At 39.8% G+C, this 26,337-nt stretch overlaps 2 protein-coding genes across 5 annotated transcripts in view; both read right to left on the bottom strand.

The window, feature by feature from the left end:
- pebp4 (phosphatidylethanolamine binding protein 4) overlaps positions 1-3,721 on the bottom strand; it is a 137,305-nt gene extending 133,584 nt beyond the window's left edge. The window contains exons 1-2 of the mRNA XM_066714467.1: positions 3,600-3,721; positions 2,150-2,282 (exon numbers count right to left, since the gene is read on the bottom strand). Of these exons, the coding sequence (XP_066570564.1) occupies positions 2,150-2,282; positions 3,600-3,709 (243 nt within the window). The 5' untranslated portion in view covers positions 3,710-3,721. The remainder of the gene's footprint in view (positions 1-2,149; positions 2,283-3,599) is intronic.
- Positions 3,722-14,677: 10,956 nt separating this feature from the next.
- Positions 14,678-26,337, bottom strand: part of rhobtb2a (Rho related BTB domain containing 2a) — a 33,124-nt gene continuing 21,464 nt past the window's right edge. For 3 of the 4 annotated variants that reach the window (XM_066714463.1, XM_066714465.1, XM_066714466.1), the window contains 5 exons: positions 24,829-24,947; positions 22,659-22,809; positions 20,708-20,796; positions 18,950-19,055; positions 14,678-18,510 (listed from right to left, as the gene is read on the bottom strand). In XM_066714463.1, the coding sequence (XP_066570560.1) occupies positions 18,299-18,510; positions 18,950-19,055; positions 20,708-20,796; positions 22,659-22,809; positions 24,829-24,947 (677 nt within the window). In that variant the 3' untranslated portion in view covers positions 14,678-18,298. Of the gene's footprint in view, positions 18,511-18,949; positions 19,056-20,707; positions 20,797-22,118; positions 22,198-22,658; positions 22,810-24,828; positions 24,948-26,337 lie in introns of those variants that run through there. The other variant, XR_010820027.1, reaches the window with a different exon arrangement.

The following is a 26,337-nucleotide window of genomic DNA, read 5'->3' as shown; positions in this document are numbered from 1 at the left end:
TGAAAGTTGCCAACTGGCACTACCCAAAACTGTATGCAATAACATAAAACAGGATGCATTTACATAAACAGATAATGGAGCAGCCCAAAGTGATGTTTTTCAGTGGTATCACTGTCTGTTCCTATATCTGTATTATCCTTTTTGGGAGCTGGCACCACCTGAGGTGATAATCACATATAATAAATGAAAAGCTTCAACATTTCAAATTGATTACTTGTATACAAAATGAAATGATTCAGGAAGGAAAATACAGATCGATAGACAGCAAATATTTTTAAAAGTGATAGCCAAATGCTGTCTTTATCAATGCATTCTGGGAGGCCTGTTCTAAAGTGTTATTGGACAGGCAAAGCAACATTTTCAGGTTTTATTTTTGGTGTTAATCTCAGTAAATATTCATTTTCACTTGATCGCAAATTGGAATAACCCGACCACTAATGCACAGGAGACAAGATGCTTTTTCATGGTTTTGATCATATAATGCAGGTCTATTCTACAGGCCAGGAGTTATGATCATAAAACTACCAATCATAAAACAGTTCCATATGTATTGTCAATTTCCAGTATTCATTTGTGCTCACGTTACCTTAAAACAACATCTGACTTTCATAATGTGTAAACGCAAAAGTGGGTCTTTACAGTGAAACTTTCAAATTGTTTTCACATTGTTTATGAGATGTAATGTACATTATACAGTTTTTATCTGGGAATGGTCTATAGTCACTATGATGAGAGGGCAATGAATAATAAAAAATAATAGTCCAAGTTAATATGGCCTGTGTCCATAAGAGCCCAGAGAGCTTTTTATTTATATATTTTTTAAAGACCATACAGCGGGCAAACTAGTAAATGGGAACAAGATGTGGTGCACTAAAAGAACACTAACAGGGTGCTCAAAGAGATGAGGCAAGACAATGGTGGTTTTAAAAAGGCTGTTATATTACCCAATCACGTCACTTATATTTTAACAAGGTGGTTACAGTTGATAAACCCACTGAAAAATAGTTTATTAAGTGAGGTTACAAAACTATGAAACCAGTTTCTTATATTGTCTATTTTAAAAACACTGTAAATCAGTGGTTCGCACCCCTGGTCCTGGAGGACCCCCTATCCTGCTGGTTTTTGTTCTAACCATGCTCTCAATTACTTAATTGAACCTTAATTTATGTAAAAATCTGCATAGATTTTACTTTTTAAATTGTGTAATAAAAGAGTTGGTTCTTTAATAAGTTATACAATTCTATAGTTAACTTAAAACCTCTACTGTTTTAAATAATTAAAAAGCTCTGATTTAGGAAATTAATAGTTCAATAAAGGGTTACGTAATTAAGTAATTTAGAGATGGTTTGAAACAAAAAGCAGCAGGGTAGGGTGTCCTCCAGGGCCAGGGTTGGGAACCACTGTTGTAAATGCATTGAGATACTACTACAAATAGTAATAATCATAATCATAATCTGTGAACATAAAGATCCAATATGGTGTTCTAAAAGCAAACATTTTTGGTGGTAAGGAACAGCCTAGGAAAATACAATACATTGAACAAAGGAACGTCTATTTGAACAATAGCCGGCAGTTTGAGAAGTGAAAGGAAACCAACTGCTGGAAACCAATAGTCAAATATCAATGGTGAGCTAGCGCCACCTGCTGGTATCTGATTACATTGTTAATACCAAAAACCTGCAAACATTACTAACCACCCTGACAGGTCCATTTGCCACTCACTGGAATAAAATCAACCCCCTCAGATCCGCAGAACATCACGAAACATGTAGGGTAGGTTTGCAGCATGAGACTCATCAAATGAAAAAGCTTGCACACCATCAAACCAGCTGCATTCGAAGACTTAAAGGGTCCAAACTCCAAAAGTGCTATCACTCTCCGGTGCACGTCAACCTTTTAAACTTGATCCAGCCTGGGATCTGAGTAGAAAAGATGACACATCTGGAGCTACATGACTCTTTAAGGTGAAGGCCAACTTCCCCAACATAAACAATATTCCCCCGAAGAGCTCCACTGCAAAAAGAATGGCGTCAGATCCTCAGAAATCAGGTTTACACCGCAGAGCTACTTTTACAAAGAAGGAATCCGATCCCCTTTATGACATAGTAAGGGTTTAAAATAAATCGGGTACAGGCAGGTCCCCCTTCACCTTATTGGCCTCGGGCAGCCGGACTTTGGGAGCGCCCCACTGTGTGCTGATCTTCTCTCTGAAGCTCCGATCTCGTGGGACCACGCTGCACTCAGTGACTCTCAGGCCTGGATAGAGGACCTCTAATCCCCCACTGCAGAGGAGAGGAAGTACATTTCACCCGCTGCACACAAGCAGTCAATAGTACCTGCTAGCAGGGGATTAGGCAAGATTAGAGATTAGCACCCACATGTCAGAGCACTCCTCAATAGATAGATGTATGATGTGCATGTTTTATTTCCTGTTTAGCCCAACCTATTGTCTTGCTTTCTGCGGTGCTCTTTTGTTACGGTTGATGAAACCACCAACATAGCAGTCAATGGTACCTTCCTGGCTGTCCGATGCAACAATGCTGTTGTTGTGCCCAGGAAATAAATGAGAAACAAAAATGTAAAAGGAAATATCGCAGTGGGACTGATCCAGACACTACTAGAATTCGTTATTTGGCGTCATTTAATGAATAACATTACAGACTCCTAATGAAGTAGTACCATTTTTAAGACTACAATCTAACCGAGTAAAAAATGAGTGCCTTAAGGAATGAGTGCAACTTGAACTATGGAGACTAATTACAAGTAACGCACCTCCCTTTCACTCCCTCTCTTCACCTATCCTGTAACAGCCACATAATCTGCTCCCTCTCCTACTCCCCCGCCTTAATTATTCTCCTCTATGTTCACAAATCACTGCATCATCTTCGACCACCTTTCACCTCCTCAGAACTCACCTACTCAGACTACATTTGAAGACTGCAGATTCTCCCGTCCGTCTGTAGCACAGATCACCAGCATCTTTTGTTATCTCTCTGGCTCCTTTCAAAGCACGCAATTCGACGGTAAAGCCTCATTTACTGTTGTCACTTTCTTCTTGATTACTGTAACACTTATGCTACCATATCATGTTCCACCTTTTCTTGTCGGTGTTGTTGTTGTTGTTAACAAACTCTATAATACGCATGTTTCAAATGTGTTGTTACAAGGCACCTTGGATTAAGTTTGGAAAGAATACAGCTTTTACTATTCTGGACAAAGAGTGGAACTCATATTTTCTGGTGCCACTTTTTCCTTTATCTGACACTATACGACAATACAACCTTCATCCAAAATATGTCACAGCCTGTATACACATTATTACAAAATACAACAACATAAAAGTATATAACTGCATATACATCTAGAGTAAGCATACAGAATCTTGACTTGACATCTGAAATCGATTCAATCTCAAGCAACGTTACAACGAAGTTCAAAATGAAGCTAAAACAACTGAGGAAAGATGGTTCTCAGAGAGGCTTCGTCTTTCTCCACAGTTTTCCTTTTTATTTTATTTTTTATTTTTTTTAAGAACCACCACCCTGTTGCATGCAGGATCTCTTCTCAGAGTCTAAGATGCTCAGTTTCACGCCACTTACCGGCAGAACTGTGCGTCAGACCTGCTGAGGTTGTCCACCTCTCTCAGGGCACATCCAAGGTCCAGAAAGCTCAGAGCCCAGTACAGCACCGGTAGTCCTGACCACTGCATCACTGCCAGCTTACTCCTAGTGGGAAGAAAAATAAATAAAGAAAGAAATAAGCACCACATTAACGACCCACATCATATCATCATCCTTGAGTCATTTCAGGTTTGAGTTGCAGCCTCTCGGTGAACATACTGTAGCAGAAACTGAAAAGCAGTACATACTCCATACATCAGTCTACCATCAAGATACAATTGGGACAGCCAACACTTTCATGTAAAAAGTTCATGTCCATTAAAACTGAAAGTCATCTGATCGATACAGAACGGGAGTCTTATTTTCATGTCTGGGTTCCTGCTCTGTAAAGAATGATACAAGGGGTAACTGTTTTGGGGGATGGCATTATGTGTTTCACAGGCTCAACTGCACAGTATTGCAGCAACAAAAATGGTTCCCCTGGACACTTCCTGCCGTGTTATATATGAACAGTCTTTTCAAAACCTGTTATTGGAAATGCTGTGAGTGCAGGAAGCGCTATTAACTTGAAATGAACCCTCAATACTCAATCACAAAACACTGCCAACTTCATTCCACACATGGATCACTATCATCATGACTTTAGCAGACTCGACTTTAATATGATGAGCTGTGCTAACCAGTGGCGGTTCTGAGGGGGGGCCAGGGGGGCCAGTGGGGCCAGTGCACCCGTTACAGAAAGCAGGGCCCCCTAACACCTAGCACCGCGGACAAACCACCCAACCACCCCCACCCCAGGAACATCGTGGTCAAAACAGGGTCAGCACCACCCACCGGGGACATTTTGGACAAATCACAGTCAGCACCCCACAACCCCAACAGCACCCCCCACCCCCGAGGAACATCATGGACAAAACACCGTCAGCACCCTCCCCCGCCACAATCCCTGGGGACATCTTGGACAAAACACCGTCAGCACCCGCCTCCACACACCCAGAGAGAAATTGATGGCCACCCTAATATTACACCTCCCCAGTTGAAAGGGTCTAGAACCGCCACTGGTGCTAACAAGAATAACTTCAGGATAACTTAAGGAGTGCCATTCATCAAGAGATCTAGATGTCTTCCTAAACCTCCTGGGAACTGGTGTGAAGTTGTCTCAGATGTTGAAGCTTCATGTGGACCCGAACTCTATTGGTTTCACAATGCACTTCTCCGAACACTCTCTGTTCTCTCGCAGTTTACTTGAGCAGAAGTTGTCTAAAAATGTTGACTATTTTACATCCTGTGGTCTTGCTCTTCTTTTTTGTTTTTGTTGTATTACCGTAAAAGAGACGGATCATTGCGTATTTCAGTGAAGCCATTTTGTAAGTAGGCTTAATGCATTTTCAGGTTGTGGTTGTAGTTTGTAAATCTTCAATAAAGCTACAAGGCTGGGCAGCTCCTTTGCATTTGAGTTGGCTACTTCACCACTTTCTGGTGGTCTTGATCCATTGGTTTCATCAGCATCCTTTATTTTTATTTTATTTTTTAATGTATCCTTTCTTTAACTGGAAGTGAGCCCTGTCCAAAAAGGTAACATACACCAAGTTATACAAACAAAGAAAAACAGCACACAACATATATCAATTACTTGATGAATAACTTAAAAACTTACAACAGCTGATTTCCTAATGCAGTGGTTCTCAATCCTGGTCCTGGGGACCCCATGCCCTGGTTGTTTTCGTTCCAACCAAGCTCTCGGTTATTTCATTAATCCCACAATTAAACTAATTTGCTTCATTTGACTTGAAAAGTTATTGAAAAGTTGGATATTTCAAGTTCAATCTACAGTTTCAGACTTAACATGAACATACAACTAATTAAAATAATGTAAGATCTCAGATTAGGCAAATGATTAGTTACATTAAGGTTAAATGAAGTACCCTACTAGTAATGAAGTAATTGAGAGCTCAGCTAGAACAAAAAACAGCAGGGAATGGGGTCCCCAGGAGCAGGATTGAGAACCACTGTCCTAATGATAAGTAGTTAAAAACATGTACACTCTGTAGTCAACAGCCCACCAATCTGGGATTTAAAATCATCAATCATCAATCATCAAAAGGGTCAAGTTTCAAGTCCTTTTGTAAAATGTTCCATGAAGAGGGGGCAGCATAGCAAAAAGTACTTTTACCAAAATCATTTTTTATATTAGGGATGTTATATAAGATACAGTTCTGCCATCTCAAATTACCATTTTTTGGTAGAGTGAGTAAGGTGCTTATATAAGATGGCAACTGCCCTAAAATGGCCTTATACACTACCATACACCAATGTGCCTGTCATTGTACAGTTAACCATGTCCATCCTGCAAACTGCTATAATGTGCAATATTGAGTCAAGAATCTAGATTTTGGGACATATCTGGAGTGTATGTAATGTATGCAAATAAGAACCTGGGGCGTTCCAATTGAGCCTTCTATTGCTTAATTGAACCCTTAATTGAACAGTTCAATTAAGCAATTAAAGAGCTCGGTTGCAATTAAAACCAGCAGGGCGGGGGCTCCAGGACTGGGTTTGGAACCACTGCTATACAGAATTGTAAATTGTCAGTCCTTGCAAAAACAAACCCCGTCATTTAAACACCGGCCAGGTTGGCCATCTCCAGCACACACACACACACACACACACACACACACGCGTCTCTCAGCAGTGAGGGACGCAGCATCTTGAGTCGAGCTGGCAGGCAGATGAACAGCCGGATCGGTAACGTAATCAGTGATAATTACGAGAACAGTTGCATGTCTAAGTCGTGGAAATTTAAATGTTTTCTTATTCAACGTTTCTCAACCTTTTTTTTCTAAACAGATGGCAATTTGCAATAAGCAGACGGAGGCGAGCCGAGGCGCAGTTTAGTCGGCTCCCTGAGAAACGAGCCAGAAAAGCGCAGGAGCTGTATTGGCTATCCGGCGTCAATACACGTTTAAATCCCTGTATCAGGGCATTTTACTAACACAGAGAAGTCATATTGATAAGTCCTCGCTGGAGTAATTTGTGCTGGGCAGCTGCTAAATCATCGGATTACTCACGTTTTGTAAATATTTGATGATTCGTTGCAAAATATATATTACACATTTTGCGCATAATGATATTTGATCATGAATAGTTACGTCTGTGTATCTGAACAATTGATCAAACAACAACTTATAGTGTGGCTAGAATGAGAATCGTTACAAATAGAAAAAGTTCACCTACATCAGCGGGTCCCAAACTTTGTCACACTTTTCCCACACTATTTTGCTACTCTATTACAGTATCCCGGACCACCAGAATATACACTACATTTACACACAAACAAGTGCCAATAAAAATGCAATAAGAATACAGAAAACGTGAAGCATTTTTAATCATATTCTTAAATAGTGGTTTTTTTTTTATGTGGGTTTCAGATTAATGTGATAGATTGCAGGACGAAATGTGAGATTGGTGACTGGGAAACAGACATCTCTGACTTCTCCAGGTCGTTTTTTTTTTGTTTGTTTTTTGTTTTTTGGAGTTAATTACGCATTTCATGTGTATGAAAAAAATCGAAAAGTGCGAACAAACTGTCATGCATTTAGGAGGGTCAGTAACCTCTGTCAGACGTCAAAAGCGGCTCAATGTGGCTACAGCTCCTGCCTCATATTGTTTTTGGGTGGGACGACTGTGGGGTAAATTTGCACAGAAGATGAATCAGTAATAAAATTCTCATGCAACTCTAATCCAACAACTGCATGATAAGTAACTCGGTCTGCAAACTGGCGTTGCAAATAAAGACACTAATGTATCAATGTAAACGTAACAATTAAAAATATATAAATTAGACCACCCCAGTTGACATCAGGACAGTATTTCATATTTTGTCTTTTTATATGTATAGTATGCTATGGGATAAACGTATTATTATTATTATTATTATTATTATTATTATTATTATTATTAATAATAATAATAATAATAATAATAATAATAATAATTTAACATTCCTCCTGTTTTACAAAAAAAACAATAAATAAATTGCTTGTCATATGTGTTATTGTACAAAATGTGAGTGTGTATATAGGGTGAGATGCATAGACAACACTTCCATCGTGTCACATTTGCTGTCATGATTGGAAAATTTGACATTTAGTACCAATATATTAGTATTTTAGACAAGTTTGACAGATGCCCAATAATTCATGGTTTCTAAGTATTTCTAAATATTTTTATTCTTTTAAACTAACTACAGACACAAGACATTTTAGATTTGAATTATATATTTAATAACATTTGTTAGACATTTGTTTATAGATTTTTATATATATATATATATATATATATATATATATATATATATATATATATATATATATATATATGATTCATTGATTGATATCCTTGATTGATATCGGACCCAAAATCACGTCTTTCAAATAAATCTGTGAATGTGGTCTTGTATGGGTTCAAAATTCATGCATCTCCCTGCAGAAGTATCCCAGACTTGGAATAAAACCTCAACTGTTTATACTGGGCGTCTCCCAGTCCTAATACAAATCCTACTACAATATAGCAAATATTGATTTAGTTGCTTCAGCATTTGTAGTCCTTCAGATAATTGTCGTGCAACTTTGAGCTTATTACATATTGCAGTCGTCGTGTATTTATTTACGGTGCAGTAGGTTTTTTTAATTTTCCTATTTTAAGTAATTATTATAGTTTCATAACACTTTGACACGCCAATAAATGAAAGTGTAGTATAAAGTAAGCATTATATTTCAAAATGTTACATTATTTTTCCTTGTAACACCTCTTCCACTTTATATTACTATCATTCAAGTAAAATAGCCACACATTTTAGTTAACTATACCATGCAAAATAAGGATATTTACAATTAAAGACCATAATAACGACGTCGCGCACGATATTTCCACCTACACGTTTCAGTCCTGACACTCAAGTCCTTGATCTATAAATTCAAGTACTTAAAACTGAAACACATCTTTTATTTCATATTATATTATAGTTTCTGTAAATGCATACTGGGCAAATAATGTGCCACTTTGCTTGATCGGGTCCAGTTCTGGTATTCCTTACATATATGTAGGCACAAGTTATAAAAAACAGTGCTGTTTACCTTTTTACCAGAAGAGAGGGGAGGAATAGGAATAGGACAGTACCAGGGCGGGATATTAATAACGCACGGGTATTTTTAACTCCGACTTTAAACACCCTTGACTTCACGAAGTTGGGTCACTCTGTCGACCCACCTCCTCTCACCCCCCCATTGGCGTCTTTACTCATTAAAATGCTAATATAATCGACAACGCAGAGCAAAGGTGGGCGTTGATTGGTCCTGCTAGTCATCAATCGTCCTACACCGTGGGCACAGGTGATGTGTGGTTCTAGAAGTCATTATGGTGCTGTGTGTTCTAGAACTGGAAGTTAATATCTATAGTGTGTGGAGGGTTTCGCCACATGCCACTGGGCGTTTATATATATATATATATATATAAATACCAATATGAGTGGTAAATAATACTGCCTTGTATGTATTTTATTCAATTGAGAAATAAATAAGTAAAATTAAAGTTATGTAGAACAAGGTCCTTAACATCCTTAACAGCAGAACAGCTGACATTAAAGATTATTGATGGAAAATTGTCCTTATGCATTTTGTATTATATATAAAATTAATCAAGTCTTTTTAGTTTTAAGAAACGTGTCCTTATAAAATATGTTGCGCAAGATAAACCCCAGTCTATTCCAGGATTTCTCAAATATACCCGGCGCTAACCATGTGATTACATTTATTTTGTAATGAAATAAAATAGATAGTAATGTGCATTACTACTCTGTCGTGATTGAGAATAAAAAACAGAAACGACAAACGTAAAATATGAGAAAAATAAGGTACGGAATAGGTTTGTAAATCCAATGTAGTTTAAAAGTAACTCAATCTCCTATAAACAAACCTACAGGTAAATATTCATTTTGTCTTGTTTGTTCCGTAACCTTAAAATAAGTAGGATCATGTTGGTTTGCACTGTAGACACATATAGAGATGCGCAGCTCAATTAAAGGTTTCATACAGATCTCTAAATCAATAACACCTAACTCTGTGTAATGAGTTGTCACTTAAGTCCATCAGAGACACTTCAATTAGTCGTTTAATGGCTCAGGGAAGTAAACCTGACTGCAGCCTCCCAGAACCGGAGATATGTCCCAATTCATTATCTTATTAAGGTACAACAAACAGGCAGAACTAAGCCCTGGCAGCTAGCACATGACACAAGCTATATGATTGCAGCCGAAACCACTAGCGGTCTCATAATGACGAGAGACCACCTCAGTCCAACGGGCCATCCGGTTTGAGGTCTCCCTGAGCTCAGGAACATGCAGGCTAATCAAACACTTTGATTTAACCCTTTGCTTGAAAAGACATTTGTTGAAATGAACCTCGGCTCTTAAAAAGGAAATTTGCCAAGACAGTATTAGCCATACGTGCTTGGTTTTAGATCTCTCATTCAGGCGAGCTGCTTCAGTGACCAGGTGTGGTCATGAGAGTGTTGTTACAACACAATAAAATACAATTACCACCTGTTCCTGTGCAACAGTAAATGGTATACTGTTAACATTTGTTGGCACAGGTTTAAGAGAGCAGGTTATTAAACAAGGCTGACCAGAATTGTGTAATTCTGAAACCAAAGTATGAGTTTGTTAGACCAGGGGGATCCCAAACCAGTCCTGGAGAACCCCCTGTTCTGCTGGTTTTTGTTCTAACCGAGCTTTTACTTATATAATTGAAACTTATATTGCATTGTTGGTTCAATTAAGGAATCAATTAAGCAATTAAGATCTTGGTTGGAACAAAAACCAGCAGGACAGGGGGTGCTCCAGGACTGGTTTGGGAACCACTGTGTTTGACCACTTCTTCAGGTGAATAGCAGGGTAATGTTGGTGTTTTTCAAACCAGTCATTAAAGCTATGAAGTGATAGGTAGCATCTCTAGTTCATAGCATTCTTTGGAAAGATGTAAAACTTTAATGTAATATGTCAAGTAAACAAAATTGTACAGCAGTGGTGATTGACTGTGTTCCTGGATGCAATCCTGCAGATTTGATGTGTCTCTTTGTCATCAAGTCCCTGAATACCTCAAACCTGTGATGTTTTTGAATAATTAAGTATCAATTAAGTAGATTAGATTTGCATTCAATGTAAAACAGAAGACACCATGGTTGTCCAGGACTAGAGTTGGTTATCCCTTGGTGTTTAATTGACTTTGTGTGATCAAAATTGCAGCACAAGAATCCTTAAAAATTGGGTCCAAACCGCAAAACAGAAAGCAATACAAAATGAGCAAAAACATAAAAGATGCATCAGACAGCAGCTACCTGTGTAATCATATTTATTAAATAAACATTATTTACACATCTCCAAGGACACATGCAACAAAGTAGGCTTCACATTTTCCTTACCTAACAAACAGGTACAAATGTATTAATTTACGTACGTTTTGCAGAAAACAAAAAACAGAACAGCAACAACTCAGTTCAGTACAACATTGAGAAAAAACATTCAAGTTTTGATATTCAGTCTTTAACTATACAAGGCTTTTGTAAGTAAAAGGACTCAACACTATTGTGATTGTACAGCAGATTTCTGTCCTAGTGACAACTAAAGCTCCCTTTGGTTTGTGCTTTCTCTGCAGCGGTGGATCTAGCACCTAGACACAAAGATAAGGGCTCCTGAAGTTCTGAGTAAGTTATTAAACCTATATTTTTATTATTAGCTATGCAGTTTAAAATGAATGTATTTTTTGCATTTTAGCCCCTGACTTCTAGTGTAGGTTTGAGAGTGTCCTTTACACTGCAAACATTAGTCTACTGAAGCATGCCTTATACTAAGTACATACTGTGTGAATAGTTTACATGAACCAGGCTACTTCGAACTGTATATATAGCGCAGCTGCATTTCAGATTACTCTACATAGGTCTGCTTTTCACATCGAATACATAAGTTTTGTCTTGCTTTCTTGGTTTGAGCTAGGATAGTTATACGAGCTGGGAAAGTGGTTATACTGTAAAGAATAAGGCTTACAGTGTTGAGTCAGATTGGGATCGATCTGCTTCTAAAGTTTGAATCCACACTACGTAAACCACGTGCTGGTCGGGACTAAATGGGAGCTGTGATAAGTGCTTTGCTATAGACGTAGAGGTGCTCTCTGTTTAATACATTGTTTGTATGAAATATGAGGAGAGGGGGGGCATAATATTGTGAATAGTAGAACGGAGATGGTGGGAGAGGGTGACCACATGATGCTGACACTTGAATGTCGCTCATTTAATGGGCGGTCAGGGATGCCCTATTCATTAAGGCGTGAGATTTCCTTTTTTTCATTGCGTGCAGCGGCAGCCCATTAGAGTGACACAAAGCTGCAAGTTGTGCCCACAGCACCCCCTTCAGCTGAACTGAGAGAAAACATTATGTTAGGCAACACAGCAAGAAAGCAGAGACAAATATAATACCTGTAAATGAGAAGAAGTGTATAGAAATGCTAAGTTCCTCCTGGTATATGTGGATTGTGTTGCAGCAGCAGGAAAACGTCATATGACACTGTTCACTGACTCTTTCCAAAAACTTAAATTCTACTGAAAAGAACAAGCCAAACTGGGTCTGGGTAGGTAGAGAAATGAAATGTACTGGAAGTTGTGTTGTTCAGGGCTAGAAATCATTGGTAGAGCAGTTACAATTGGGACCTGTAGGCAATGGTGCAAAGTCAATAAATGAATAATCAAAAGCAAACACACATGAAGATCCTTTGAAAAGTATCACACCTAAAACCTACCCTGACTGGTTTTCCACACATAATGTCTTTGACCTTTGAAAAGCTACGGAAAGCATACTGAAATATTGGGAAGCTGGCTGTTAATTAAAACTATTTTAACTCCTTGTGGCTGTGTAGTCATGCATTCACAAAATGATAAAAACACACATGGTATAGCCAGCACCTTCCACATGCTGGAAAGTGATTGGCTCACCCTGCCTCACAATGGGAGATCTCATCCAGAGCAAAGCATGTTGGGAATAGATAGGAGGCAAACACATACAGCATTCGTGTCAATCTTTCAGACATATGTAGATTAAAGCAATGCAGGTCTTGTTTTGCACAGCATGTATATTGGGAACAATCACGTGCAACAGGGAAGGCATGGATAATCATATGCAAGGGTAAGAGTGAAGTCATTTTTTTGGCGGTGTTTGTTTGAAACAGTGTGGCACAGGAAGGAAGTGGATATTAGAAACAGACAATGTTGTGAAATAGCATTCTGGATAATTCCACTGTGAGACAGGCAGACAGTAAGAAATGGACTGGGTTACAATGCGCATATAAAAGTGGCAGCTCAGCCTGTATTCAGTGCAAATTAGCAGTTTTCCTTTACTACACCTAACAAAATTGTAAGAAAAAGCTTGTAATTCCCAAACACTAAATACATCTAACAGGATCACTTTTGACATTTGTTTACAGAGCTATCAGAAGTGTAATTTTTCCTGCAAACAGGCCTCAAGTGAACACATCTCTCCTGGGATCACACAGCTCTTGAGAGGTTCTAAGAGCGACAAAAAATATGTTCTCCTAACTGTGTCCGCTGTGAACCCTTGACAATCCACACTTCACCTTTCCAACAAACAATTACAATGATGTAACAATTTTCTCCTGTGTGTTTAAATGACCAAAAGGTGAACTTACAGATCTTTATTGAACTTTTCCTCATCAACCCCCATGATAAGATGAAAGATTTGGCAGATAAAACATAATTAAATAACAGATTTTAAATTAGATCAGATTAAATTAATACTGTATGGTTCCTCCAAGAACATTCTGCAGTTTAAAATTGATGCTTCCTTCTTCAGTCACAGTTTCTGTCCATTTCCTGTGAAGCAGTTTAATAGTCTTCTATGTGAAGAAAAGCCTTGTCAGCCAGCAAATAAGATTGGCAAGTTAGATGCACCAAACACGATGAACCACACCATGTGCATGTTTGTACAGCTAACATAGAACACAACAACAAACAATTAAGGAAACTTACAGTGGCTACAGGAAGTATTCACCCCCCTTGGACTTTTTTCTTGGCCAACAAAATGTGAAAAATCCAATGGTGGGTAAATACTTTCTATAGTCAACATAAATGTAAGGAATATGTATAAATATACACTCACCTAAAGGATTATTAGGAACACCTGTTCAATTTCTCATTAATGCAATTATCTAACCAACCAATCACATGGCAGTTGCTTCAATGCATTTAGGGGTGTGGTCCTGGTCAAGACAATCTCCTGAACTCCAAACTGAATGTCTGAATGGGAAAGAAAGGTGATTTAAGCAATTTTGAGCGTGGCATGGTTGTTGGTGCCAGACGGGCCGGTCGGAGTATTTCACAATCTGCTCAGTTACTGGGATTTTCACGCACAACCATTTCTAGGGTTTACAAAGAATGGTGTGAAAAGGGAAAAACATCCAGTATGCGGCAGTCCTGTGGGCGAAAATGCCTTGTTGATGCTAGAGGTCAGAGGAGAATGGGCCGACTGATTCAAGCTGATAGAAGAGCAACTTTGACTGAAATAACCACTCGTTACAACCGAGGTATGCAGCAAAGCATTTGTGAAGCCACAACACGTACAACCTTGAGGCGGATGGGCTACAACAGCAGAAGACCCCACCGGGTACCACTCATCTCCACTGCAAATAGGAAAAAGAGGCTACAATTTGCACAAGCTCACCAAAATTGGACAGTTGAAGACTGGAAAAATGTTGCCTGGTCTGATGAGTCTCGATTTCTGTTTCAGACATTCAGATGGTAGAGTCAGAATTTGGCGTAAACAGAATGAGAACATGGATCCATCATGCCTTGTTACCACTGTGCAGGCTGGTGGTGGTGGTGTAATGGTGTGGGGGATGTTTTCTTGGCACACTTTAGGCCCCTTAGTGCCAATTGGGCATCGTTTAAATGCCACGGCCTACCTGAGCATTGTTTCTGACCATGTCCATCCCTTTATGACCACCATGTACCCATCCTCTGATGGCTACTTCCAGCAGGATAATGCACCATGTCACAAAGGTTGAATCATTTCAAATTGGTTTCTTGAACATGACAATGAGTTCACTGTACTAAACTGGCCCCCACAGTCACCAGATCTCAACCCAATAGAGCATCTTTGGGATGTGGTGGAACGGGAGCTTCGTGCCCTGGATGTGCATCCCACAAATCTCCATCAACTGCAAGATGCTATCCTATCAATATGGGCCAACATTTCTAAAGAATGCTTTCGGCACCTTGTTGAATCAATGCCACGTAGAATTAAGGCAGTTCTGAAGGCGAAAGGGGGTCAAACACAGTATTAGTATGGTGTTCCTAATAATCCTTTAGGTGAGTGTATATGCAGTTGTTTATTTTGTTGGCCAAAAGACCAGCAGGACCCAGCCCTGTTTAAAATTTAAGTGCCGAAATAAGGAATGATGTTTGGTGGCGTAAAGAAGGAGCAACACTAATACACAGTGAATTCAACCCAAGTGGTTTGAGAAGCTTGCTGCAGAAAGATTGATGCACTTGCTTACCTCAATGAATGCCTAATATGCCGCTGAGCTTTCTAATTCATGAGTAAGCACAATCACTGAGCCTGGCAGCTTTATCAGAAATACAGTATAAGGTGTTTATGAAGGTTTGAAATGAGACTTTGTGTAGAACACAGCAGAACGCTTGCAGTGGCTTCTGGTGATATGTGCCATGTGGGTGCCAGGCTGCAGTAACACAATCTTGCATCGCTCTGTGTTCTGTTAACCTGACGTCTGCCTGTGGCTCAAAAGTCAGCTCTGAATAATGTGTGCAGCAATCCCACACCCCTTTGCAGCATAGAACAGGAATAATTAAACCCAGAGACTACATCGGTGGGTATTTTGTGATCTGTGTTTACATTAAAACTACATCTTACAGTTCTTGATCTTGTGAAGTAAGTGAATAAGATGACATGATTTCTAATTTGGAAACTATTCAGATGTGCACATGCAAGTGGATTATTCTTGCCCTAGTGTAAGCAAGGACAGTAAGTAGACATTTAATTGCCCATGGACTAAATTCCCTTGCTTTATCTAAGAAGTGCAATAAATACATGTATCTATTTTACATGCATGAAGAGTTATATGTATATATGCATATACACACATGCACATATATTTACTGAATGTGTATACACAAATATACATATGCTTTTCGACAAAATCAGGAGCCATTTCTAAAATTTCAAGCCTAAAACAAAGATGCTGTTTTATATGCTTAAAATGTATTAGTACCTTAACTTTGATTCATTCTTTGTCACTCATTCATTCATAAAAAAGACTAGGCAAAGCAAGCCTTTGAGAGAGCCTTTAGGTTCAACTACATACAAAAATAAACGTAACCTACATAAATAAGAAACCTGGATAAAATACCAAAGAAAAACTCAATAGTCCAATACTGAAGTTGATTTCAGAACAGTGCAAGTGCTATAAGCTTATATTGTCCAAAGTGTACAATGTCTGTAAGCCACAACAAGACTTTGTTAGCCAGAGGAGGCTGGAGAAAGACCAAGGGTTAAAGAAACACAATACATTTCAATTGATTCCCCACAGAACAAACACAGCACACTGACAAACAGGTAGAAACTCAAAAGCCCAGGGTAGATCCACTGATCATGTTCAACCCTTCTAACAGCTGGTCCACAGGTGTCTGTTAAAAAGCCCGATCAGTCATCATGGGAGTGCGTCGTGTCCCTGAGTGGCCCAGCTGGAGCGTTATCGTGGACGATGTACTTCTCAAGAGGATACATTTGTCCCTCATCCCTTCCCTCTCATCACTCCAGACTCTCTCACAGCAGAACTGATCTCATTGCCCACGCGGCACCACGATGCTCACGCTGTGTAGGCCAGGGAATACGAAACTTGAGCCCACTTGCTTTCCAAAGCCAGCTACTTCAGATCTGATGGTAATTGATCTCAAGTGAGGGGCATTACTGAGTAAGCAAGATGTCACTTCTCTATATATGCCAAGGGGACTAGGCTGGGGATGCACTCAGTTCTTCCATGTTTCTTATAAGGCTTTGAAAATAATCCCTATCTCTCAGTCTGATAGGACAACAAAAGAAAATGTACAGAGCATCCCACCAGGCACTAAAACAGGAGTATTTGCTATGTGGTTCATGTGACTAAGCTGGATACTGTACTCAAATTAATGTAGGCTAAGCAATGTTTCTAGAAAGAAAATGTGTGAAAATCATCCTTTTTTTGTGTACGTATGCAGTCTGCATTAATACAAGCGTATTTGAAAGAGCTGTTCTAGACACAGTGGCAGCATTGCCCTCATGGTGGAAAGCATATTAATTTCATTTTTACTGCTCTGGCCTCAAGCTCAACAGTATTTCAGCAGCATCCAAAATGACAGCCGAGCATTGTGTGTTTATTTTAGCGTGTGTGCGTGTTGTCAATATATTGGACAAAGTCCTTCTCTCACAAATACATTACAGATCACCGGGACGACACAGGACGCTCACAGATGGGTTCTCCAGCACGATCACTGTTTCACCGTCACAAGAAACACACAAACATCCAGAAATAACACAGCTGTAGACTATAATTGGAAGGCTATCAAGGCTTAGAACGTTTCTGTTGATCTAGTTTCATATCCTGTTTCTGTCTGGGTTGATTCTTCTAGTCTGAAGAAAGACAGGGTGGCTCCAAGTATCAAATCGACCTCTCGTTACCCCTGAGGTAGGGCTTTCCCGTGCAGAATGCCACATTAAAGTACACAGTAACTGATTGAAACTGGTGAATATTCCACTAAATTCAACTCCCCCACCCCAGTCCAGTTCTTTGAAGTGCTGTTTTTCAGGATCAAAAAGATTGGATGGTGGTCATCTTAAGGTATGTTTAACTGCACACATCCTTAAAGGTGTGCCAAGCCACCTGGCCAACAATATTAATGATGATAACATTATAAAAACATTCTTGAACCTCTGAGATTTGTTTATTTCTGTTTTAGCATTTTGATGGTTATTTTGTCAGGTGTTCGCCTACTATTGAGAAACAGATCTTTTGAAATGTCTTTTTTTATTTTTAAACCTGCAAAGACAACTATATAAATGTCACCATGCAGAAACTTCTCAAAAGCAGCCAGATCTTGCAGTGCACCCTCTGGTGGAGGCATCTAGTAATGACATACCCTCTGTTTGAACTAAATTTGTGTTCACTGTGCAAGCTCCACATAGGCTTAAATGGAAAGCTTTTGCGCTTCATTTGATGTGAGAAGTCTGTAAATTCCAGCCTATCACATTTCCACAGTGATGCTCATAATATCTCTTTTTGGGACACAAGCAGAATTGAAGAAGCAGAAAAAAAATGTATTGCAGACGAAATCCTTACTTAATGACTTCACATCCTTGCTGCTACTCTGAAACATCTTCCTAACTTCCAGGAGTCCAAGAAGGGACAGAGCAGCTGAAAAACCCTTTGCAGACACGCAAACTCAAGCACTGATGAAAGTGGGCCTTAATGTGAAGACCCCCTGGATAACCCATTTTTATATCTGCTCCTAACCCTGCCTCCTGGAATTTTGTAACCAGGGGAATGGACGGGCCTTTCAGAAGCCAATTAGACGACAGCAGAGGAGCTGGAGGAGGAAGAGGAGGAGTTTGAGGATGGGGAGGAAGGCAGGTTCCAAAAAAGCCATTTGCGCTTGCACTGTCGCTTCTGGTACAGGTAGTCCTCTTTCTCCCGCTCTTTACGTGCTCTCTGATAGTGATCGTCTTCTTTCAGGTACCATACAGGTGGCCAGCGGTGTTTCTCAAAGTACTCCTGGTTCTCTGTCGGGGGGAGAAATAACAGCAGAATATTTTTAAAAAAAAAATCTCAATTTAACTGGCCTGTGGCCACAATGTTTTGTGGATGATGTTTACAGGTGCACTGCTAAGCTTTAAAACTTTCAACCTGCAATTGGTTATCACCCTTCTCACCACAGACAATTATAGCAGAATACTACCAAAAAGGTTGCAAGGTCACGTGGGAGTCCTCTGACTTTGAGAGGAGGAGTTACTCCACACAGGTGAATTTATACAAGCAGGAAACACAACGGGGCTGCTTGTACGCCGTGTGGATTGGCCAATAGGCAGCTTTGTTAGACAATGTGTTCATGAGGTTCCATGGTAGGATTAAGCCCCTCCCCCTTTGGGTACTATTCTCTCTTCAGGTACCCGAGGTCGCATGCGCAGCCTATTGTTTTTGCTGCTCCTGAGCAGTGCATACCTGCAGATTTTCCCTTCATGTCCCGAGGGAACTTGCGACACACGCTGTTGTAGTTGGTGCAGATGTGATGGAGACACCAGTCAGTGAGTTGATGAGCACAGTGGAACTGCGAGGGGCAACAGGAGATGAAACAAGACGTTAGTACCATACTAATTCTGTCATGAAAGTAACTGAATTAGAAACCCACTTTCTCTCTCTTCCTGTCTGAGTCTGGGGGCTGTCCTGAGAGAAGAGCCACCAGTGGGAAATGCACCATATAGGCCCCGAGTTTGCAGCCTGTCCAATCACTCACTGGTTATGAAATGTTTAAACGATGCCATGCAAAATTTGGACCTCACACTGCAACGTTCCGACAGTGACTAAGGTAACGTTACGTAAACCCAAGCATCCAAATTCACCAAAGAAACTTAACCGTACGAGCATGCAACAAAAATACTTTAATTTTCTTTGCAATGCGTCTTTCAACTGTACATTTGTCTGATCAATGAAACATCCAACAGTTCGAACTGTTTTCGATCAATGACCTAGCCCGTCCCTGCACTCCAGTGATAGTCGCAGACAAACTAAAATAAGTAGTTTCAAGGACAGCTGACACAGAAAGTGAAAACACATTTACGTCAATGTTGCCATTGAGAAAGCATTTGAGTGTGAAGCACTCAAATAATATTAGTTTGTCTTTCACAATGTTTTAAAAAATGTAATAATTTGATTAAATCACATCACAGCTGATGGGGAATTACACTACTATGAACCTGGCAAAGGGCTGCAGGACCATTACATTGGACCAGCCAGACCAGTAAAAACTGGCTTTTCCTGTTGGAAAGAGACAGTTTATCTGGAACAAGTGCCCTTTTGACTATTCACATATTTTAAAGTGTAACATTTTTACATAATGCAATGAGTGGCAGCCCGAGGTAATCTGATCCATGTGGATGACACTGATGTTAAGTAAAACAGTCAGAGCACATGACAGATATAAGGCATGTGTTCCACAACTCTCCCAAGCCGGCGCAAAACTGTCACTTACTAAGGGACAGTATTGCAGGACTAAGGTAGCGAATTTAGGACTATGTGGGAGCCGAGGATGTACCTCAGGCACTAAGACCAAGCATCCTTGAGTAAGGCCAAGGCACAATATTGCTTGAAGGAGTAAAAACACCTTCTTTCCTCTTGTTTTTTCATTTAAAACATGGAAAAGACACAACATCATCGATGTTACTGATGACAGGCACAGATGTCACCGATAATGGTCACCGCTGTCAACGATGGTGGTCAAAGACGGAGGCCACCGATTGGCAGTGGATGAGGGCAGTTACCAAGGGGGTGGGCACCACGGCCATGCCACAGGTACATTAGCGTACAATGCAAGGAAATGCTGGTTGATAGCAGTTATCTATAAAGTTGCCATCATTAGGTGATTCAACCTTGATTCTGGTTCTCTTCTGTATCTGATCAGTATTATTCCAGGAGAGCGCAAAGTTACTTATTTTAAACCATAAATTAATAAACTTATTTAGTTGTTTAATTAAATAAAATATTAATGTAATTAAGGGTTCTATTAAGTAATCAGAGTTTTAAAAACTTCCTAATTATTTTTATTTTAATTATTTTAATCCACTTCTATTACTTAAAAATATTATGCTACTTGAATATTAAATGGTTGACATGCAATACATACATTCATAAATACATATATTTGCTTTATGTGTAATATTACCACAAGTGTCCCCCTGCATCCCCCTGAGAGAGTGCCCCTACCTGTGCCATCTCGAGGTAGACCAGCACATCTCCGTCAATGTCTACTCCCATCATGGCCGCCTCCATGAGCACTGTCACTGTGTACAGCTCTGCAACGACACACCAACACAGATCCCACTGAGGTTAGCTCTACTCGACAGATGAGCAGCTACTGGTCTGAATGTTCACTCTGCAACAGTGAAGGTCTGAATGAACCAAACTACTTTTTTAATATAACATTTTGAATCTCCAATTATTTCACCCATTTTCACCCTGATTGTGAATTGTCAGTAAATGAACTTGTATACTTTACGGTTACAACCCTTCAGTAGGAATGAGACAAAGGATGTGTCTCATAACATGTCTGCTTTTTTCACACTGCAAGTTCAGTATGCCCACAACCCAGATATTACACCAATTATATAACACATATGAGAAACCAGCCAATCAAATAACAGCATTTCCAAAGGCTTTAACTCTTAACTCGTGTATAAATGTCATCCTGTGCAGATAATTATCAGTATTTTAAAATGAGGGTTAAATTTCTTCACGCAAGTCTTGAAGAAGAAGTCTGGCCTGCTGTGACAGTGATGCCTAGTAATTACATTCCTACACCAAACATTGTTACATTTAGCTAGCATGAAAACAATGCAGATCAGCTACTGTAGGTCAGTTATAGCGAATCCTGGACCAAACAATTTATAGACAAAGAGAGGGGGGTTGATACTTATATTTAACTAAATAAATGTTTTTTTCACTGTAAAAATGTGTGACTAATCCTTTCATGTATGATTCATAATAAGTTAATAGGTGTAAAGGGGTATCTCTTATTGTATAAGAGATTCAATGTAGCTCAGTTTGTGCAGCCAGATATGCTCAGCTCAGCTTCACGGTCCTCTCACCCAAACTCTGTGAGATAACATCTCTTATACAATCAGAGACTCCATAACATATTAACATATACATCTGAAGAAATAGTGCAGCTAGCAATGCTAAGAATGTGAACTTGCAAGTGCCTGAAGTCTTAGAGAAATAATGTCAGTGTTTGATGATGGAGTCCCCAGGTGACCTTTGCCTTAGCAGACCTGGCAGCACAATTATATACCTCTGGGAACTCCTACTCCTACTGAGTGGAAGGTTATGGGTTCAATCCCAAGTGGGGGACACTGATGTTGTACCCTTGAGCAACGTACCGTATCTAGATTGCTCCAGTAAAATCCCAGCTGTATAAAAGGGCAATTGTATATAAAAACCATGACCAGAATCTCACACAACTAACTGGGCACAATGCACTGTACCATCACACCATTGTCAAACAGTTATTCTGCTGCAGCTTGTGGTGACAGAGGGGGGGAAAGCTCAGATTTGGCGCTGGTCGATTGTAGTACTGTAGGGCAGAAGTGGGCAGCTAGATTTAAGATTGCGGTCTTACCTGTTTGTGTGGGGGAGTCAATGATGTCATTCTGTTATCAGGAGTGGGCATAGAGGGGTGATAATGGCTGGGATAGAAGCTGTGGCCGAAAAGAAGGCAGACATTCAGGGGATCAACTCCTTAAAATTGTTTTAAACATACAGATATCATGTAAAAGGAGGTAAGACTTGCCAATGATGTCTTAATTGACAAACAAGATGCATGGCATTCCCTTTTATTTTAACCTTCTCCATACATTATAAGTATTCTGATAAGCCTAGATTATTTTGCCTGATATACGAGGTGAAGCGTATGAAGTTGAAATCCTGAGTTTTTCTCTAAATGCACAGGATTTCTGTCATCAACAGGCCCAGACTGAAATAAAGCGAGTGTGTATCAATGTAATTTAGTGTATTTTGGTGGGCTATCACCTCCTTCAAATTCTATCTGTTGGTTTATAAACATTTTCTACAGTTGATGGTGTGAGAAAATCCCCTGAATGCATGCCTTGTTGATGGGCATCGCACACCACTGGACGGAAGAGAGTATTTTTGGAGGTACCTGTGAGGGCGACAAGGTGTGGCAGGCAGAGGCGATTGGCCAGGACTATAAGCTCCATGGCATCGAGGTCCGGGCGGGAGCAGAAACGTCCCGTGTACAGATACTCCAGTACAGCCCGCATACAGCTACGAGTGGTGTTAGGGAACAGAACCTGGAAAACACACACAATCAGCTCAGCTCCCTTCACAGCAAGCACATCCTAACACAGCTGTCCTTCTTCATAAATCATATAACCCCACTGTGGCTGTGGAACCTGAGACAACCTGTGAGATTCATTCTGGATGTCTGTTTATTGGTGACATATGGGACAGTATCACTTTAAACAAATTGCTACAGCAATTGATCAACTGTAAACAGCTACTTTTTGTGCTGTACTGTTGCAAGGGTATTTAATAATTCATGGATGTATTAAAACGTGTCATGGTGGTGCTCTTTACCATCGAGTATACACCGATCAGCCATAACATTATGACCACTGACAGGTGAAGTGAATAACACTGATAATGTCATTATCATGGCACCTATCAGTGGGTGGGATATATTAGGCAGCAAGTGAACATTTTGTCCTCAAAGTTGATGTGTTAGAAGCAGGAAAAATTGGCAAGCGTAAGGATCTGAGCGACTTTGACAAGGGCCAAATTGTGATGGCTAGACGAATGGGTCAGAGCATCTCCAAAACTGCAGCTCTTGTGGGGTGTTCCCAGTCTGCAGTGGTCAGTACCTATCAAAAGTGGTCCAAGGAAGGAAAAGCAGTGAACCGGCGACAGGGTCATGGGCGGCCAAGGCTCATTGATGCATGTGGGGAGCGAAGGCTGTCCCGTGTGGTCCGATCCAACAGACAAGCTACTGTAGCTCAAATTGCTGAAAAAGTTAATGCTTGTTCTGATAGAAAGGTGTCAGAACACACAGTGTATTGCAGTTTGTTGTGTATGGGGCTGCGTAGCCGCAGACCAGTCAGGGTGCCCATGCTGACCCCTGTCCACTGCCAAAAGCCTCTACACTGCATTCCATTGGCCAGAACAAATGTTCAAGTATTGCTTAGGGTAAGGTTTTTTTTTAATAGACACTTTTTATCTTATTAATTTATTAACCATTTCAAAATATTAACTTGCAGCCCATCACTGGCATATTCCAGATGAGCTATTGGTCTTGGACAGTGAGATACTATTTATTGGCCTAAAGGGTAGACTTTATTAGAATTAAAGATATAAAGTGGAGATTGCCAGAGCCAGAATTCAATTTTTGAAAGGGCAGCATAACTGGCATGAATTCATTATGGGTGAAAATAGGACCTGTCACCATTGTGTGGATGCCAGCAATCATAAATAACCGGGCTAGAATAATGTTTTCTCTATTTCTTTTATAGGGAAGTTATAAAACTCTAGACCCGAGTGGGTGATCAGAGGTCACCCATCCTTCTTCAGTTCTTCCAGGATCACAAATTAAAAGCAGTGGTGGAATGGGAATTCCAATTGACGAAGCCAAAGCTAAGGGCAATATTGGATCATAATAAAATAGCTGTCTGTGCTACATAATAAAGAAAACATCTGCACTCACAGCATAATGTAGGCTGATGTAAAACATAGAAACCCAGCCAAAAGACCATATATTTTAATCAGTGCCACCAGTGATTCCACTTAATCAATAACAGTAATATTCTGGAGCAGTACCAGTTAGTGTAATGCCAGGACCTAAAGTGGGAAAGCACAGCAAATCCCAAAAGTCTGACATAGATCATGATTAATTTTGCAGAGTTTCACTACAGCAGAAAACCAAATTTATCCTGTCTCTGTCCAAATTGATATTTTAGGGAGTTTGTTAAACTACATGACATTCATTTAGTTAGATTTTTTTGGGTCCCTACACTGATCTCAGACCCTCATCAAGCTACTTCTCCAAGGAGCCCAGTAAATCAACTTCCACATGTTTAAAAATCCATAACTTAGACGTACACTATCCCTTAACATCTATTTCTGCTTGTTTCATTACTGAGCTTGAAACACATTTAAAAAACCCAGATCACATCCTCACAATTTATCTGTAAAGGCGTTGAACCTGTGTGGACATCGCACATCTCCATTGCTGCTTTTGAACTCCCGATATAGATCCTCTGTGGACTATGATAACTTTGAAACCAACCATAGCTTTCATATACTGTGCTGTCACTCACCTCTTTGGTGCAACTCTCCACAAAAGGGCCCCCAAACATGGCTGCCATCCAATCACAGCTGGAGATGAGCAGGGGCTTGTGTGCCAGGATAGTACCATCATCCAACTTGAACACCACATCTGAGGCAGAAAAATAAATGGTACATTCTCATTTCATTCACAGACAGCACATTCCTTTTGGCACTGAATCTATGCTATAGTTTTCCTTAACTATTTACCATGAAGGCCACTGGAACTTCTGAATCTTGATAAGGGTGTCTGCCAAGAAATAAATACTAATACTACTAATAATAATATCTGTTCTTTCTACCAATCCTTGTATAAAGTTATCTACATGACCTGCTAGACTCTGGCCCTAAAGGATCTTGCTATGATGTTCACACACTGTACAAATGCAAAATAAATAGTCTAAAACAGGTCTTCTTTACTATCCTATTCTTCTTTTATCAGGGTACATATGTGATGTCTCTTTACAAGCCCTCACAGTTAGATTCTGAACTCTATACCACAGAGAATGCTTAAGCAAGTATGTGTCACAAATCTGGACAGCTGTAGGTTTTAGTCAGGAAGCCATTGATCTTCTCATCATCCCGGTGATGGGGACTGAGGAGAGGAATGGTCTATTTAGCCTGGTGATAATGACAGATGAGATGTGGAAAAATCAAAAGAGGTGGGCTTTCACATACTGTGGATAGAATATACTGTCAGCAGTTCTGCAGTGTGTTATTGTAGCATTTGTTTTTGCTCCCTAATAGGTTAAGAGCTGAATTGCCGTTGATACAACCCTATTAGCCCATAAACTGAGCCCATTCCCCCCCTTAATGAAGGCAATGCTAAGCAAGCACAAAAAATGACGGGAGCGGTTTGTGATGAAGCCGATTTTTTTTAATGCTGTAATTCTACCTCTCATAAGGAAGCGCTCGATTTTGTTGTCAATTGTGCTGGTGTAGTGCATTTCTCACAGTGGGAACTAATTAGTTTCTTCTTTATGAGTGTGTGTGTGTCAGGGGTTGTAAAATGAAGAACTGTTTTAACAAGGTTTTGATGACAACTGCGGAGAGACCTTTATTGTCAGCAGAAATCGCTCCACTAATGGGTTGATGTTCAGTAACTCACTTTAGGACTGGGCCAGAAAAACAAAAGGCTGTTCTGCAGAATTGGCAAACCACATCTATTGAACTGTCACAGTATGGTTTGAGATGGTAACGGATAAATAAAGGATAAAGCAGATTCATTCAACAAGACCCAGCCAATCTGGTGCTTTCAAATCACAATTTGTATCAGTTCATAATACTTCTCACCTAAATTGATATATATTGTATTTTTATGTTTGGTGAGCAAATTCACAACCCTCTCCAAGCTAACCAGTTTGGATGGAAATACAGAACTAGAGAGTATATCTTTACTTCCTGATTTGAAGACTATTACCCATCAATCAATATCAATTGCATTTTTACACTTTAACTCAGGATGAATACTAAAGGTAATCTTAAGTATTAATTTAGACTGC

This window comes from Amia ocellicauda, chromosome 9 (assembly GCF_036373705.1).
Source record: "Amia ocellicauda isolate fAmiCal2 chromosome 9, fAmiCal2.hap1, whole genome shotgun sequence".
Classification (NCBI taxonomy): domain Eukaryota; kingdom Metazoa; phylum Chordata; class Actinopteri; order Amiiformes; family Amiidae; genus Amia; species Amia ocellicauda.
Note: the sequence above shows the minus strand (reverse complement) of the source record. Positions and strands in the feature narration are given on the sequence as shown.